Source organism: Giraffa tippelskirchi, chromosome 10 (genome assembly GCF_054371585.1).
Source record: "Giraffa tippelskirchi isolate mGirTip1 chromosome 10, T2T-mGirTip1v1.2.pri, whole genome shotgun sequence".
Taxonomy (NCBI): domain Eukaryota; kingdom Metazoa; phylum Chordata; class Mammalia; order Artiodactyla; family Giraffidae; genus Giraffa; species Giraffa tippelskirchi.
This window is the reverse complement of record NC_137284.1, coordinates 8,854,315-8,870,841: the sequence shown is the minus strand read 5'-3', so window position 1 is coordinate 8,870,841 and position 16,527 is coordinate 8,854,315. Positions and strand designations below refer to the sequence as shown.

General features: G+C 44.9%; 1 protein-coding gene across 3 annotated transcripts in view; it reads right to left on the bottom strand.

Annotated features, from left to right (window-relative positions):
• Window positions 1–14,631, bottom strand: part of PLAAT3 (phospholipase A and acyltransferase 3) — a 32,615-nt gene extending 17,984 nt beyond the window's left edge. Inside the window, exons 1-2 of one of the 3 annotated variants that reach the window (XM_081532840.1) lie at window positions 14,521–14,631; window positions 13,998–14,075 (exon numbers count right to left, since the gene is read on the bottom strand). In XM_081532840.1, coding sequence (XP_081388966.1) covers window positions 13,998–14,012 — 15 coding nt within the window. In that variant the 5' untranslated portion in view covers window positions 14,013–14,075; window positions 14,521–14,631. Of the gene's footprint in view, window positions 1–13,997; window positions 14,076–14,289; window positions 14,372–14,520 lie in introns of those variants that run through there. The other 2 variants (XM_081532839.1, XM_081532838.1) reach the window with 2 other exon arrangements.
• Between the last annotated feature and the right edge of the window lie 1,896 nt (window positions 14,632–16,527).

Here is a 16,527-nt window from a genome sequence, read left to right as displayed (position 1 = left end):
GTATGGCAAAAACCACTACAATACTGTAAAGTAATTAGCCCCCAACTAAAATAAATAAATTTTAAAAAAAAGAAAGTAAAGTCTCTATAAATGGGTTTAACGAACAACTAGATACAATTTAAGAGAGGACTGGTAAACTGGAAGTTAGGTCAACATTTCTGAGATGCCTGGAGTCATTTTTTAAATAGAAAAATAAAAACTTCGGTTTTTGCAAAAAAAAAAAAAACACGTTGTACACTTATAAGCAAAAACATATTATACACTATGTACGAACTACAGAAAATATACCATACTGTTATATACTATATACAGTGGGGGGTTGGGATTCAGAGATTTTACATTTTATATTATATTATTTTATTGTTTTTAATCCATGTGAATTACTTTTGTGATAAAAGTTTTTTTAATAATTTTAAATGAGAAAAAAATCCTTCATACTGATGACCTTGCAGTTTTTTAATTGGAAAAGGTGAATATTCTCTGTCACCAAAACCTCTTAAAACCATCTTTCATTTGAAGACTGTAAATATTGCCATGTTAATAATGCTTAAAAATCATTAACATTTAAATGTATTAATAACACATAAAACCACAAAATAAAACCTAAAATAATATAGGTGGATACATGTCAGATCTTAGAATAGAAAAAGACATTCTAAAGATAAAGTCCAAAGAAAAAGGCATAAAGTAAAAGATTGAAAGTTTTTATAGGTTTCTGTGGTGGCTCAGTGGTGAAGAATCCACCTACCAATGCAGGAGACACAAGTTTGATGCCTGATCCAGGAAGATCCCACATGCCTTGGAACAGTTAAACCCGTGTGCCAAAACTATTGAGCCTGTACTCTAGGGCCCAGGCACCACAACTAATGAAGCCCACGCACGGTAGAGCCCGTGCTCGCAAACAAGAGAAGCCTCTGCAACTAGAGAGTAGACCTCACTCATCGCAACTGCAGGAAAACCCTCGCACCAATGAAGACCCAGCACAGCCAAAAATACATAAATGAATAATAAACATTTGGGGGAAAAAGTTTTTATGATTGAAAAAATGTTAAAGTTCTTATTTAAACTTTCTATCATTGCCTATTATGTTCATACTCCCTTTTAAGAGAAAATGACCACCCACAATCCCAACTGCCCCTGCAGCCATATTTTATACCATGTGACCACTGCATCCCAGCCTCCACCAGCTGGACTAGAAAAAGGCACAGACCCCAAGCAGGTCAGCGTCCTGTGATCCTCCATGGTCCTCTCTCTCACTCTCAAAAATCTGAATCAAGTAATTTAAAAAAAAATAGCTTTTGACACAAGAGCTAAAATTGAAACATCATGACATGGAGGAGGCAAGAGAGATCCCAGTGAACCACAGGCCAAACCAAGGGTTGGAGTTCTCACACCCATTCTGACCAAGCAGAAGACCTCTGTGGGCAGTGGGAGAGAAGGAAGCAGCCACATCAAGAACAGCTAGCTGAGTCACACCATGGGTGGAGCACTAGAGATGCACAAATTTCAGCTGCGGAGTGCCTGGAATCACCATCATCCTGAACTGCCTCCCAGCCCCTGGGAGGTCCAGCCTTATTATAGCTCCTGTACTTAGGTTTTCCCCTTACCCCTCCACATATGTCCTTAGAATAAACCTTCTTTACTTGAGCTAGCTTAAGTGGGCTGCTTGTAATCAAAAGAGCGAGACCAGAAAATTCTGTGCACTGAAAAAAACACCACAGACAAACTACCATGACTACCTGGAAGAAAATGACAGCCTTAATATATAAAGAATTTTCATAAATCAAGAAAAAATTTAAACACTGAAACAGAAAAAAAAACGGAGACAGGGTATAATAAATAATTTTAAAAAGAGAAATATGTATTACCACTAACAAGAAAACTTATTCTATCCCAATAGTAGTCAAATAAAAGTAAATTAAAAACGGTTTCAGGGGAAATACTAATACTAAACATAAGAAAAGATGCAGGTAAACCGGTACCCACAGTCACTGTTGATAGGAGTATAAATCAATACAACTTTTCTGAAGGTCAATTTGGCAATTTGTATCACTAACCTTAAAAATGGGCTTCCACGCGGCACTAGTGGTAAAGAACCTGCCTGCCAATGCAAGAGACATAACAGACGTGGGTTTGATCCCTAGGTCAGAAAGATCCTCTGGAGGAGGGCGTGGCAACCTACTCCAGCATTTTTGCCTAGAGAATCCCTTGGACAGGAGTCTGGCAGGCTACGGTCCATAGGGTCGTAAAGAGTCGGACACAACTGAAGCAACTTAGTATGCACAACTGCACACAATCTTAAATATATTCATATTGTCTGACTCACATCTTTAAAGACCAGATCTTAATAATAACCTGAAACGCCTACAAAAGATGTCACAAACTCATATCTAATGACAAAACATTAGATACCAAAATATTCTACATAAAGATATTAGTTAAATTCTGCCATATTTATATAGTATACTGTACAGTTATGTTTTAAAAGTTATATTTTAAAAGAATACTTAAGCACAAGAAATATCCATAATATAATGGTCAATAAAAAAGCTTTACAATCAAGGATAACTCAATTTTTTAAGTTTAAAAAAAAAAACCTTTACACAAAATGGTATTTTTTAAGTTTGTTTCAAAAGGAAAACCAACATTAAAAAAAAAAATTGTGGAAAGACACCAAAATCTAAACAGTATTTATTACTAGGTGGTGGGATTTGGGATATGAATTTTCTTTTTAATTCTTTTCTAGTTTTCCAAAAGTGTAAATACATATATATTTGCTTTAGAATCAGAAAACAATGGAAGGTTTGATAAACATCAGTGTGCGCGTCTGGGGTAATCCCTACAATTACTATTATGTAACAAAATAAATACACAAAGGACTAGAAAGATATATACCAACATCCTAACAGATTGCCTCCAGGTGCTCGGGCTAAGGGTGGTTGTTGTGATTATTTTGTTTCCTTCTATTTTTCTGCATTTCCCAGCTTTTCTGCAATGAGCATTTTTAAGTTTATAGCATACTTTCCAACTTTATTATTTCTCCACTTTATTATGAAAATTTTTCAAATGCTCAAAGTTGAAAGCATTTTTTAGTGAACATATACCCACCACCTAGATTCTACCATTGTGTTACTGTATTTATCACAAATATGTCCACCTATTCATTCCAACTGTATATATCTTTAAGCTCCTCTTACATCTGTGAAAGGCAGACATAAAGCACTGAGGGCGTCCAGGACAATGACAACAGTGACAACAGCAGTAAAACAAGCATGTGATGTACTCTAACGCTGATGGGCTCCAGAACTCACTGGGTTCCTGACTTCAAGCCTCCAGCCTTTATCCCAAGCTGTGGTCTCAGACCCGAGCCTTGCCCAAATTACAGGAGAGGAGGTTGCCAGCATGCATGCAGAATCACCCTGCCCTTAACAAACACCCTCTCCCACCTCAGGGAAGTGGTGTAACTGGTCAACGATACCCCTTGAGAATTCTTTCACCTTGGGGATGCTCACCTCTGCCTGGGAGGATCAAAGGACTCATTCATTTGCTCATTCACTCAACAGAGGCTCACAGAGCCGGGTACCTGGGCTATGCCCACAAACAAAGCCAAGATACCTGTCTTCATAGAGCTCTTGTTCAGTATCAGAGAGAGAGAGAGAAATTCTTCAAATGCATGCAAAGCCTCAGTGTGCGTGTACTTAGTTGCTCGGTCGTGTGCGACTCTTTATGACCCTATGGACTGTAGCCCACCACCCTCCTCTGTCCATGGGATTTTCCAGGCAAGAATACTGGAGTGGGGGGCCATTCCCTTCTCCAGGGGATCTTCCTGATCCAGGATCAAACTCGAATCTCCTGCACTGCAGCAGGATTCTTTATCGTTTGAGCCACCAGGGAAGCCCCAGTAAATGATGATATCAAATAGAAGAGATATCAAATAAAAACAAAAAGAAAGAAAGAAAAGGTAGGACAGGGTTAAGAGGTCTGGAGTACAATGTGGTGGGGGTGGTGGGGGACGCGGGCTGCAACAGTCTAAGGGTGTCAGGGAAGGCAGAGAGTGGGCCCCGCAGACGCCGGGAACATCCAGGCCAAGGGCACAGCCTGAGCAAAGGCCCCAGGGAGGAGTGTGTTTGAGGAACAGCCTGGAGGCCAGCGTGGCTGGAGTGCAGCGGGGAGGGGGAGAGAGGAGAATGGAGGATGGAGAGAGAAGTTGATGGCTCAGACAAGATGGGGGCAGCAGAGGATGAGAAATAATGGATTCTGGACTTCTTTGAAGGTAGACTTAACAGGATTTGCTGTTTCGATGAGGGAGGGTTTGAAGGAAAGAGGAGTGAAATGTGACTTCAAGGTTTCCAGGGGGCCGAATGGGCTGGGTGCTGGCGGGGAGGGTACACCGGGTTGAAATGTCCACCTGGAGCGGGGCAGCTGCACGTGTGAGTCGGGAGGTCAGAGGAGGGGCCTGGGGTGAAGGTCACTGCTGATCTTTAGAACAGCTCCTGTTGGGAGCTGGAGGCAAAAACCTGGCTGAAATGGGTATAAGAGAGACCAGGAGGAGAGGACCTCCTCCTGGGAAAGGCAGCACCTGAGATTTTTATCGAAGTCTTGAAAAATGAGGGGGAGCATGTATTCAAACCCAAATCCTGCACTTTTTTTTTTTTTTGGCCATACCATGTGGCAGATGGTATTTCCTGACCAGGGATCAAACCTGTGCCCTCTGCAGTGGAAGCGCTGAGTCTTAACCACTGGACTGCCAGAGAAGTCCCCCAAATCCTTCACTCTTAACCCTCCCAGTCTGCTGCAATCAGAGGAGGCAGAAAAGCAGATAGATGGAAAGCAGACATATGGAGACAGGTGAACAGGGGTGGGGGCAGACAGGAGCAAAACCACAGCAGTGCGGGCATCTCAGGGCGATCTTAGTGTTGGGTCAGAAGCAGAATCCCTGAGGTGGACCCCAGGCCTGACATTTTTTTTTTTTTAAGCCTCCGGGTGATTCTACTGTGCAGCCCAGAGGGAGACCCACAGGAGAGGGTGTCCGTAGGGCAGAGAAGACTAGACAGAGAGGGGCAGTCGTACCTCATTTTGCAGTTGGGGAAACTGAGACTAAGAGATGAGGTCACTTACCCAGAGTCAGCCCACAAGTAGCCATTCAGGAACCTGAACCCCCGACCTCATCCCCACCAAAAGGAGGAGGGACACTGCCCAGCCCTCTAGCAGATTTCCCCATCTGCCCCTGCACGATAACCCACATTCACTCCTGCAACTCAGAGCCAGCGTGAGACCCTCAGGTGCGGGCACTGCACAGGACCAGAGGGAAAAGGAAAGGCACTTTCAGAGGAATTTTCAACCCAAGGGTTGAAACAAAGCAAAAGGAATGTTTTTCTTTCATTCAGGACCACTAAGGAAGCATTCCAGTCCACCCACGCTCAGCCCCATTTGGCCCCCTTGTCAGAAGTTTGCAATGTTGTTTTTTTTTGTATTATTTTTTATTGAAGAAATATTTTTAACAGAATTTTGCTCTTTTCTGTCAAACCTCAACATGAATCAGCCATAGGTATACATATATCCCCTCCCTTTCAAACCTCCCTCCCGTCTCCCTCCCCATCCCACTCCTCCAGGTTGACACAGAGCCCCTGTTTGAGTTTCCTGAGCCACACAGCAAATTCCTGTTGACTATCTATTTTACACATGGTAATGTAATTTTCCATCTTACTCCTTCCATACATCTTACCCTTTCCTCCCCTCTCCCCATGTCCATAAGTCTACTCTCTATGTCTGTTTCTCCATTGTTGCCCTGTAAATAAATTCTTCAGTACTATTTTTCTAGATTCCATATATATGTGTTAGAATACGATATTTATCTTTCTCTTTCTGACTTACTTCACTCTGTATAATAGGTTCCAGGTTCATCCACCTCACCAAAACTGACTCAAATGCATTCTTTTTTATGGCTAAGTAATATTACATTTTGGGGGGCTCCAAAATCACTGCAGATGGTGGCTGCAGCCATGAAATTAAAAGATGCTTACTCCTTGGAAGGAAAGTTATGACCAACCTAGATAGCATATTTAAAAGCAGAGACATTACTTTGCCAACAAAAGTCCTTCTAGTCAAGGCTATGGTTTTTCCAGTAGTCATGTATGGATGTGAGAGTTGGACGGTGAAGAAAGCTGAGTGCCGCAGAATTGACGCTTTTGAACTGTGGTGTTGGAGAAGACTCTTGAGAGTCCCTTGGACTGCAAGGAGATGCAACCAGTCCATCCTAGGGGAGATCAGTCCTGGGTGTTCATTAGAAGGACTGATGTTGAAGCTGAAACTCCAATACTTTGGCCACCTCATGGGAAGAGTTGACTCATTGGAAAAGACCCTAATGCTGGGAAGGATTGGGGGCGGGAGGAGAAGGGTTCGACAGAGGATGAGATGGCTGGATGGCATCACCGACTCGATGGACATGAGTTTGGGTAACCCTGGGAGTTAGTGATGGACAGGGAGGCCTGGCGTGCTGCAGTTCATGGGGTCACAAAGAGTCGGACACGACTGAGCGACTGAACTGAACATTCCATTGTGTATATGTACCACAACTTCTTTATCCATTCATCTATCGATGGACATCTAGGTTGCTTCCATGTTCTAGCTATTGTAAATAGTGCTGCAATGAACAATGGGATACATGTGTCTCTTTCAATTTTGGTTTCTTCAGGGTATATGCCTAGGAGTGGGATTGCTGGGTCATATGGTGGTTTTATTCCTAGTTTTTTAAGGACTCTCCATACTGTCTTCCATAGCAGCTACATCAATTTACATTCCCACCAACAGTGCATGAGCGCTCTCTTCTCTCCACACCCTCTCCAGCATTTTTTGTTTGTAGACTTTTTGATGAGGGCCATTCTGACCAGTGTGAGGTGATAGCTCACTGTAGTTTTGATTTGCATTTCTCTAATAATGAGTGATGTTGAGAATTTTTCATGTGTTTTTCATGTGTTAGCCATCTGTATGTCTTCTTTGGAGAAATGTCTGTGTAAGTCTTTTTCCCAATTTTTGATTGGGTTGTTTGTTTTTCTGGTATTGAGTTGTATGAGCTGTTTGTATATTTTGGAAGTTAATCCTTTGTCAGTTGTTTCATTTGCTATTATTTTCTCCCATTCTGAAGGTTATCTTTTCACCTTGCTTATAGTTTCCTTTGCTGTTCAAAAACTTTTAAGTTTAATCAGGTCCCACTTGTTTACTTTTGTTTTTATTTTCATTACTCTAGGAGGTGGGTCACAGAGGATCTTGCTTTGATTTATGTCATCGAGTGTTCTGCCCATGTTTTCCTCTAAGAGTTTTATAGTTTCTGGTCTTACATTTAGGTCTTTAATCCATTTTGAGTTTATCTTTGTGTATGATGTTAGGAAGTGTTCTAATTTCATTCTTTTACCTGTAGCTGTCCAGTTTTCCCAGCACCATTTATTGACGAGGCTGTCAATGTTGGTTTTTTTTTAATGAAATATTTCAGGTGTACAAAAAAATACGGAAAGTAGGCTAGTGAGCATGACTGCTGTTTTTAAATCAGGATGCATTTGGTTTTTATAAACTTCATATTGATTACAGCCTTGGGGCACTGAAGTCATACAGCCAGGGTTCAAATTCCAGCTGTACTACTTATTAGCCGAGTAGCCTTGGGCATGTTACCTAACTCCCAGCCTCAGTTCCCTCAGCTCTCTAAGATAAGGGTAATTACAGCACATGATTCAGGAGACTGTCCTGAGGATCACATAAGTTAGTATCTGTAAAGCAAACACTACCTGGTACATAGGTGCATGCTCAGTCGCTGCAGTAGTGTCTGACTCTTTGCAACCCCATGGACTGTACCTCACCAGCCTCCTCTGTCCATGGGATTCTCCAGGCAAGAATACTGGAGTGGGAATTGAAAGAGACATGTGTACCCCAATGTTCATCGCAGCACTGTTTACAATAGCTAGGACACAGAAGCAACCTAGATGTCCATTGGCAGACAAATGGATAAGAAAGTTGTGGTACATATACACAACGGAATATTACTCAGCTATTAAAAAGAATGCATTTGAATCAGTTCTAATGAGGTGGATGAAACTGGAGCCTGTTATACAGAGTGAAGTAAGTCAGAAAGAAAAACAGCAATACGGTATATTAACGCATATATATGGAATTTCGAAAGATGGTAACAACGACCCTATATGCAAGACAGCAAAAGAGACACAGATATAAAGAACAACCTTTTCAATTCTGTGGAAGAAGGCAAGGGTGGGATGATTTGAGAGAATAGCATTGAAACATGTATATTATCATATGTGAAATAGATGACCAGTCCAAGTTCGATGCATGAAACAGGGCACTCAAAACCAGTACAGTGAGACAACCCTGAAGGATGGGATGGGCAGAGAGGTGGGAGGGGGGTTCCGGATGTATACCCATGACTGATTCATGTCAATGTATGGCAAAACCCACAATATTGTAAAGGAACTAGTCTCCAATTAAAATAAACAAATTAATTTTTTAAGAAAAGAAGAGTGGGTTGCGATGCCCTCCTCCAGGGGATCTCCTGACTCGGGGATAGAACACGTGTCTCCTGCATTGGCAGGTGGGCTCTTTACCACTAGCGCCACCTAGGAAGCCCTGGCAAATAGGTAGTGTTCTGTAAATGGCAGTTTTTGCTGCCGCTGTTCTTGGGGGTGTTTTTATTATTCTTGATTTGGAAGGTTCACAGACAGCTCCAGGACCAACTGGAGACACTCCGGAGGTTGTGAAACCCAGCCTGAGAGCAAGTTCTCTTTGTTCCCAAGTCACATGCTGTGGTGAGTGTGGAAATCCCTCATCTCACCCACTCCATTTCTGATACTCTGGGGAAACCCTCGAGAGGCACATAATTCAAAACAAAAGTGAAACCCTGAAGTCTGCGGAGGGTGCTGAGAACGGATTTTGCTGGTAGAGAGTTGGGAGTTTTAATGCAAAGACTTTAGGAAGAAAAGAAACCCCGGAGGAGCCCACCCTCAATACTGTCTGGTCTGAGACTGCGTTTTCAGAAGCGGAGCCCAGTCCACCTGAGACTGAGGCCCCTTTGCTCTATTGCTGTGTGACCTTCAGGAATCACTTAACCTCTCTGAGCTTCTCTAGCAGAGTTTGTGTCAGGAATGAGATAACGGGGGTGAGAACTCTAAAAACCACTTAAAACCTGTTAGAGAGTCCCAACCTCATGCCCCAGGCTGGGTGGGTGCAGCGAACTGGGTGAAGGGGGAGGCCAGACTCCCCAGCTTCAGGTCCAGCAAGAAGGTAGAGGAGGGGCTGGGTTGACTCATCACCTCTTCCCTCCCAGCTTCTGGGAGAGGGACAGTGGCAGTTCCAGTCGGGCACCAGTCCAGCCCCAGCAGCCCAAAGGTCATGGGTATCCTGGAAAAAGGAGGCAAAACTCATCCACCTTCCCAGGCTCTTGACCCTCCCACAAGCCCCAGACCTGTTCCACGTGTTGAACCTCAGCCCATGGGAACCAGGACTTTCCCTGAACTCATCTGGGAACCACCACTGCTGCCACCAGACACCCCTTGGGGTGTTTCACAAGTTACTTGGAATCCTTACAGCAGCCCTGTTTTAACCACCAGAAAACAGCTCAGAGGTGGGAAGTAACCTGCCCAAGAGAACTCCCGAGAAGTGGTGTCAGGGGACTTCCCTGGTGGCTCAGTGGTAAAGAATCCACCTGCCAATGCAGGAGACATGGGTTCAATCCCTGATCTGGGAAGATCCTACATGCCATAGAGCAACTAAGCCCGGGCCCCACAGCTACTGAGTCTGTGCTCTAGAGCCCGGGAGCCTCAACTACTGAAGCCCGCCTGCCCTAGAGCCTGTGCTCTGCAACCAGAGAAGCCACAGCAATAAGGAGCCTGCGAACAGCAACTGGAGACCAGGCCCCACTCGCCATAACTAGAGAAAAGCCCACGCGGCAACAAAGACCCAGCACAGCCAAAAATAACTTCATTAACTAAATTATTTTTAAAAAGAAGTGGTGCCAGGATTACACTACAGGTCTTCCTGAACCCAAAGGCCAAGTTCTCTTTGCTGCACCCAGTAATTCACAGGAAGCTTCTGACATCTGTTCATCACCCCCACGGTGAGCTATGCCTCTGCATCACTGTGTTCTAGGCCTGTAGGCCCTTGACTGTTTGCTAGCAAATTCCTACTCATTCCTCCTGTCTCCGCCTCCTCAGCGCCTCCCCCTGACTTCCCAGCAGAGAGTGTTTATCAGCCACAGACCAGTTTGTCTATAAGGATGACTATAATTGTCGGGCTGAGCCCCCGGGAAAGGAGAGATCAATTTCCCTGCCCAGCCCACCAGCTGGACTAGGCAGCCAGCCAGGCACATACAACGTTCTCAGCAGAGGTTTGTGGGCTAGAGGAACACTCTGCTTCCTGCTCAAGCCCCTCCACGGTGCAGATGAACCTCTGCCCTGCCTGAAGCATCTGCTTCTTCCTCCTCCCCTTTGCACCTTAACTAGCTCCACAGAGATCTGTCAGGATGTCAGGCAAACCTAGAGGGTGGTGAAGAGGTCCATAAGAGAGTCTCAGGTCAGAGCCCAGAGCAGGCCCATCAATTTCTGCATATCTGCAGGCAGGAACAGAGATGCAGATGTAGAGAACAGACGTGTGGACACAGGAGGGGAAGGAGAGAGTGGGATGAATTGAGAGAGTACCACTGACACCCATATACTACCATGTGTAAAACAGAAAGCTAGCGGGAAGCAGTTTCGCAGCACAGGGAACTCAGGGCTCGCTCTGTGATGACCTAGAAGGTGGGATGGGAGTGGGGGTGGGAGAGAGGCTCCAGAGGGAGGGGATGTGTGTATACTTATAGCTGATTCATGTTGTTGTGCAGCAGAAACCAACACAACACTGTAAAGCAATTATCCTCCAGCTTGAAATAAATTTTTTTAAAAATTTCTGCATATCTAGAGCCTCAGATGCCCTTTGGATCTTCACTTACCCAGCAGAAGCTGCTCAACAAGCCATGGGTTTAAGGACAGAATGCATGAAGAAGGGAAGGCAAAGCTCTTGGACCACACCTCCTAAGCAAATGTATTAATAGAACACAGTGGCACTGACCTGGAGGCCTCAGGGCTGGACTAAACGGCTTGGAGAAATGTGGGCCCATACGGTAGACATGCAGCCTCCCCAACTCAGGGAGATCCAAGGAGCTTCTTTCAGAATAACTAACAATTGTCAAGTCCTAAGAGCCAGGCTTCCCAGGTGGCTCAGTGGCAAAGAATCCGCCTGCCATCCAGGAGATGTGGGTTTGATCCCTGGGTTGGGAAGATCCCCTGGAGAAAGGAATAGCAACCCACTCCAGTATTCTTGCCTGGGAAATCCCATGGACAGAGGAGCCTGGCATGCTACAGTCCATGGAGTTGCAAAGAGTTGGATATGACAAAGCACACACTTACACACACACACACATACACACACACACACACACACACACACTCACAAGAGCCAGGCAGTGGCATCCATAGAGGGGGAAAGTGCACCCATCCTCTGGGTGCAGACAAACAGGCGAGAGCTGTCCGTACAGAATTTTAAAACAATAAGACATACCAAGAGTCAGTCTGCTGTTTATTATCACCATATGCCAACACTTTTAAACAGTATCAGTGATAATGGTCTAAGTTCTAACTCATGCAATTCCTGCTGAGATTTAATAACATGTATGCGAGCTTTAAATTAGTTCACATTCCTGTTCTTTGAAAAGCTTAGTTTTCTATGTGGAAATCTAATCAGAGAACACCTAGCTATACAGTGAAGCTCCAACACACACAGACTCAGCTGCACGTGTCCGCTCCAACAGTAAGTTCTGAATGGCTCAGAATGGTTCAAGTTCACTAACAGTTTGGGCTACCAATCCCTCCCTACATTTTCCTGTGTTTAAACAGAAGACAAGCATCTGCGCTCCCAGAACCAGAAGAAAAGAGATTAAAAGAGAAGTGTCTGAAAGTCTGAATCAATTTCACTGGGAACTAAACTCTCATTCTAAAGCAATGGATTAAATAAATGTCAAAGTTCACCATCATTCAGCCATTTTCTCTGATTTTTGCCAAAGATGAAAAACTTGGGAGAATTTCACCAAATAAAATAAAAACTTATGATGGATTTTCTGGTGAAGATGTTTTAGTCAAAATGTTTTAAATGTGGATATATTTAAAAGCCACTAGAATGGATAAACAACAAAGTCCTACTGTATAGCACAGGGAACTATAGTTAATATCCTGTGATAAATTATAATGGAAAAGAACATTAAAAAGAATATATGTGTGTGTATATATATATAACTGAATCACTGTGCTGTACAGCAGAAATTAACACATTGTAAATCAACTATACTCCAATAAAATAAATTTTAAAAATAAAAATTAAAAAATCAGAAATTCCCTAGCAGTCCAGTGCTTAGGACTCTCCGATCTCACTGTCTAGAGCCTGAGTTCTACCCTGGTCAGGGAACTAAACCCCGCAAGCTGAACGGCACAGACAAAAAACAAAACAAACAAACAAAAAACCTAGAGATCAACAAACATAAATAAAATTCAAAATTAAAGCCACTAGAATTAAATTTTTAAGACATAGGCAGCATTGCAGTTTCTGGAATTTATTACAAAATGGGATTGTTATGAATCTCTGACAAACCGATTCTATTGTTTAAGGCTTTTCCTGTTTGTATATCTGTTGTTTCATATGAGAGAGACTTTTGAAATTAATAAAAAGTGTTCTTCAATCAACTGTGAGCAAAGATAGATTGACAAGTCTGCCTCTACTGAGAGTTGCATATGCAAAGAAGATCAGTTTTGTCACAGTCAAGGACAACTTTTCAGAAAAAGTTTCAAAACAGAAACTATAATGTTGTCATTATTCATGACTATAACCAACCAACCTAACTATAAGAACAAGTTTTCTTCTAAATTACATTAATGCAACTAAAAACTATTAATCCATTACTTCTATTTTTCTCTATAACATCTACCCTACTTTTCAATTTTTATTTTTTCACCGGCATGATTTCATATTCAAAGCTCAACAGAAGCAACTTTACTGTGTTTCTTTCCTGGCCATTACTAATATTTACTTCATGATTATTACTGAAAATAATGTTGTTAGATAAGGAAGAGGGATGTTTTTAAATGACTGCTCCCGGCATCAAATATGCCAGGTACACCCTAATACCAGGCACTGCCTTAAGCTCTTTACAAGGATTAAACCTTAATCATAATCATAATAACAACATAATCATAATCAGAACAATGAATTACAGGTGAGCACTTAACATGGGTGCGAAGCACTGTTCTGAGCACTTCAGAAGTATTAAGTCACATAATCGTCACTCTGGGATTGGAAATGTGATCAAAGTGCCACAGTTAGGGAAACACAATCCCAGGGATACCTTCCTCAAAAGCCAGGCTCAAAACTTCTCTGCAGCCAGTCCTGCTAAGTTGAAAGGAAGCATGTGCTAAGCCCCTTTATGATTTCTGAACCACATCCCAGATTAGAAATAGGGAAAGTCAAAGTTGGAAAACTGCTGGCAGGGCGCCATGAAGTGTCTCAGCTGAGGCCAGAAAAACGCCCCTGTGGTCAAACCCAGGCGGGGTGGGGGGGGGGTGGCAGCAGGTGCAGTCCCAGACATTGCGCTCCAGGAGCCCTTCCAGGTGCTCTGGTCTGACTCAGGAAGGCAGACAGGGCCTTGGCCCTTGGCAGAGCAAGTCTCTCCTTACTGCCTCCCAGCTCAGGTTGGCCCTGCCTTCCCCCGCTCCTGTTTCAGGCAAACAGGACCTACCCACACAAGTACTCACACTAAGACAACTCTAACCACTGACCCTCTCACGCCTGATGCCCACCGCCCAATGGAGGTGTGGCCCGCACATCCTCAAGGACCCGTTCTCTGATGACTCAGACCCACCCAAACACGGCCCAACCACGGCCCCCACCCCCAGCCCACGCACGCCTGCCTTACTTACAAAGGGTGCACGCATCTTCCTGGGTGATGGGGGCCCTCGATTTCAGGCTGGAGTTGACTTTATCAGATGTGTAAATGCCTGAGGCAGGAGGGAGCGGGGAGTCAGCGTCAGTAACAAGAAACCGCGTCCCCAAGACCCCAGGGGCCAGTAGCTTCTTGCGGAGGAGACCGTGCCCAGTTGATCTCCAAATTCTCCGGCAACGACCAGCTCACTCCGTTCCAGGTCCTTGCCGGTCCCCTCCCAGCCCTGGCACCTGGCCATGAACCCTCGCAGGGCGGGCAGGAACGTTCACCTGATACCGGAGAGGCTGACGGTGCAGCGGTGGGGAGCTCGATCGGTGTCACCTGCCCGGGCGGCCGCGCCCCAGAAAGTCCGCGGGGCCGCTCGCGCACGCGCGCACGGCCTTTCCTCCCCGGCCGCTATGCTCAGCTAAACAGAACTAACTTGTTTATTCCCGTCTCACCCAAGTTCTCCATCCCCCACACACCCTGGGATACCGGGAGAGCCACCCCAAGCGTCTCACCCTCCTTAAGAGCTGGAAGTACCGCTCCACCCACCTCGCGAACTTGGAAGGCAGTAGCGGCCTCCACCAGGATGGGAACCAGTTAAATGGCCGCAGAGTCCAGGCCAGCGTGAGGTCACTCGGCCCCTCCCCGTGTGACTAGAGCCTCGCAGAGCTCCACGCCCCAGGGCGACAGGGACAGACTGCTCTGGCCTCTGAGGCAGACAGGCCAGGATGCTTTCTGCTCACCCCGAACCCTCTCCGCACACCCTCCGCCCCCTGAACAGAGTAGCCCCCTGAACCCAGCTCGGGGCTACCCCTACTCACTATTTTAAGCTCTCCTATACCCATCTATACATATCGCACTGCAGTGCAATCAATTTGTTCATCCCCTCAAGTGGGTTTATCCTGCAGTTTAAAACTACCGTAGACCTCCGTTATCCACGAGTTCTCTATCTGCCCTCCGCTGGATAAAAAAACAAGGAGAGACAGAACTGTGGATAAACTGATATTATTTTAGGGTTCCGGACTTCCAGTTTGGGGCATCCGCTGGGGATCTTGGAACACATCCTCCTAGGATAAGGGGGGACTGTATATTAAATTTTAAAGCCATTTAAAAGCAAGGGCCTAGCAGAAAGTATTTTTAACTATTGCGCCCCAAGCCATCAGATATCCCCCAATTCTGGCACCAACCTGGCACATGGTAGGCATTTCATGAATGAAGGAATGAATGACTAAACACAGGCCCTTGTGCCCTGGGCTGTGACTTTGCATGGGTAAAAGCAGTTTTGGTACATCGCTCTTTCTTGCCCCTTCCCTGCTGGCACTGAGCTTGGAATCAGGACCCATTGGCCAAATCCTGAACCTGGCTACCTACAAGGTCAAGAGCACCCTTCCCTCTCGGAGCCTCAGTTTGTTCATCTGCAAACTGGAGTGGTGATGATATTGTACAGTATGTAAGATAATGTATAAAAATATACACAGCTTTGCTGCCAGGCTTCTCAGGTGGCTCAAACGGTAAAGAATTCACTTGCCAATGCACGAGATATGGGTTTGATACCTGGGTCCCCTGGAGTAGGGAATGGCTACCCACTCCAATATTCTTACCTGGAAAATTCCATGAACAGAGGAGCCTGGTGGGCTACAGTCCATGGGGTTGCAGAGAGTCGGACAGGACTGAGCACACACAGTGTAATAATAAAAATACATTCCCCAAAGGGAGAGCAACAGATAAAGCCAGGCAAATAAAGTGGGAGCCTGATGTCTGGCCTGGGGCAAGTCCTCACTGGGGACCTGTTGGCTGTTGTTAACAGGAGGAAAGGTACATGCTTATCCACAAACCAGTTTCCCAGCAAGGAGGTCAGAGGCACTGAAATAAACACCAAAGTTTTATCTGCATACTACTCACCCAACAAATCGTATTATGTGTATTGAGCAAGAGATTATCTGTAAGGCCGTCCAAACCCAGAATGGAAAGTTTTGGTTTTGAGGAAACCACACCTATTCCTGCCTCGCTTTACTCTTTGCTTTCAATCAGCCCAGATGTCACTTTTTTTTTACTTTCTTTGCCCCCCCCTCCCTGTGACTGTGCCAGGAAAAACAACATCCCTGCTGAGCGGCAGAGATGTCAGGAAGTGTGGTTTCACCTTTCACACAGCTCTCAAAAGTGGAGCTCTGTAGGCAAGCCCCAAGAGAAGCTACCACGTGCTGCCACCGCCATCATCAGCAAGGCAGTCTGTCCTTAAGCCCCATTCCAAGTCCATCATCATGATGTGCGTGAACGGCCAAGTTCCAAACAGCCAGGATCAAACTGCTATCTGCCTATGAAGCTTCTTCCAGTCTTTTCTGCAGCCACAGCTAAGGAGGCCCATTCTTCTTGTGACAGGTGGAAAATATTAAATTTTTCATTACTTGTCATCTCTCCATTCTCTGCCTGCTGAGGGTTCTCCTCCAGGAGAATCCATTGTCGTGCTGTCTCTGAGGAAGGAGTAACAGAGAAAGTGGGAGGAAACAGCACACGGTTACATG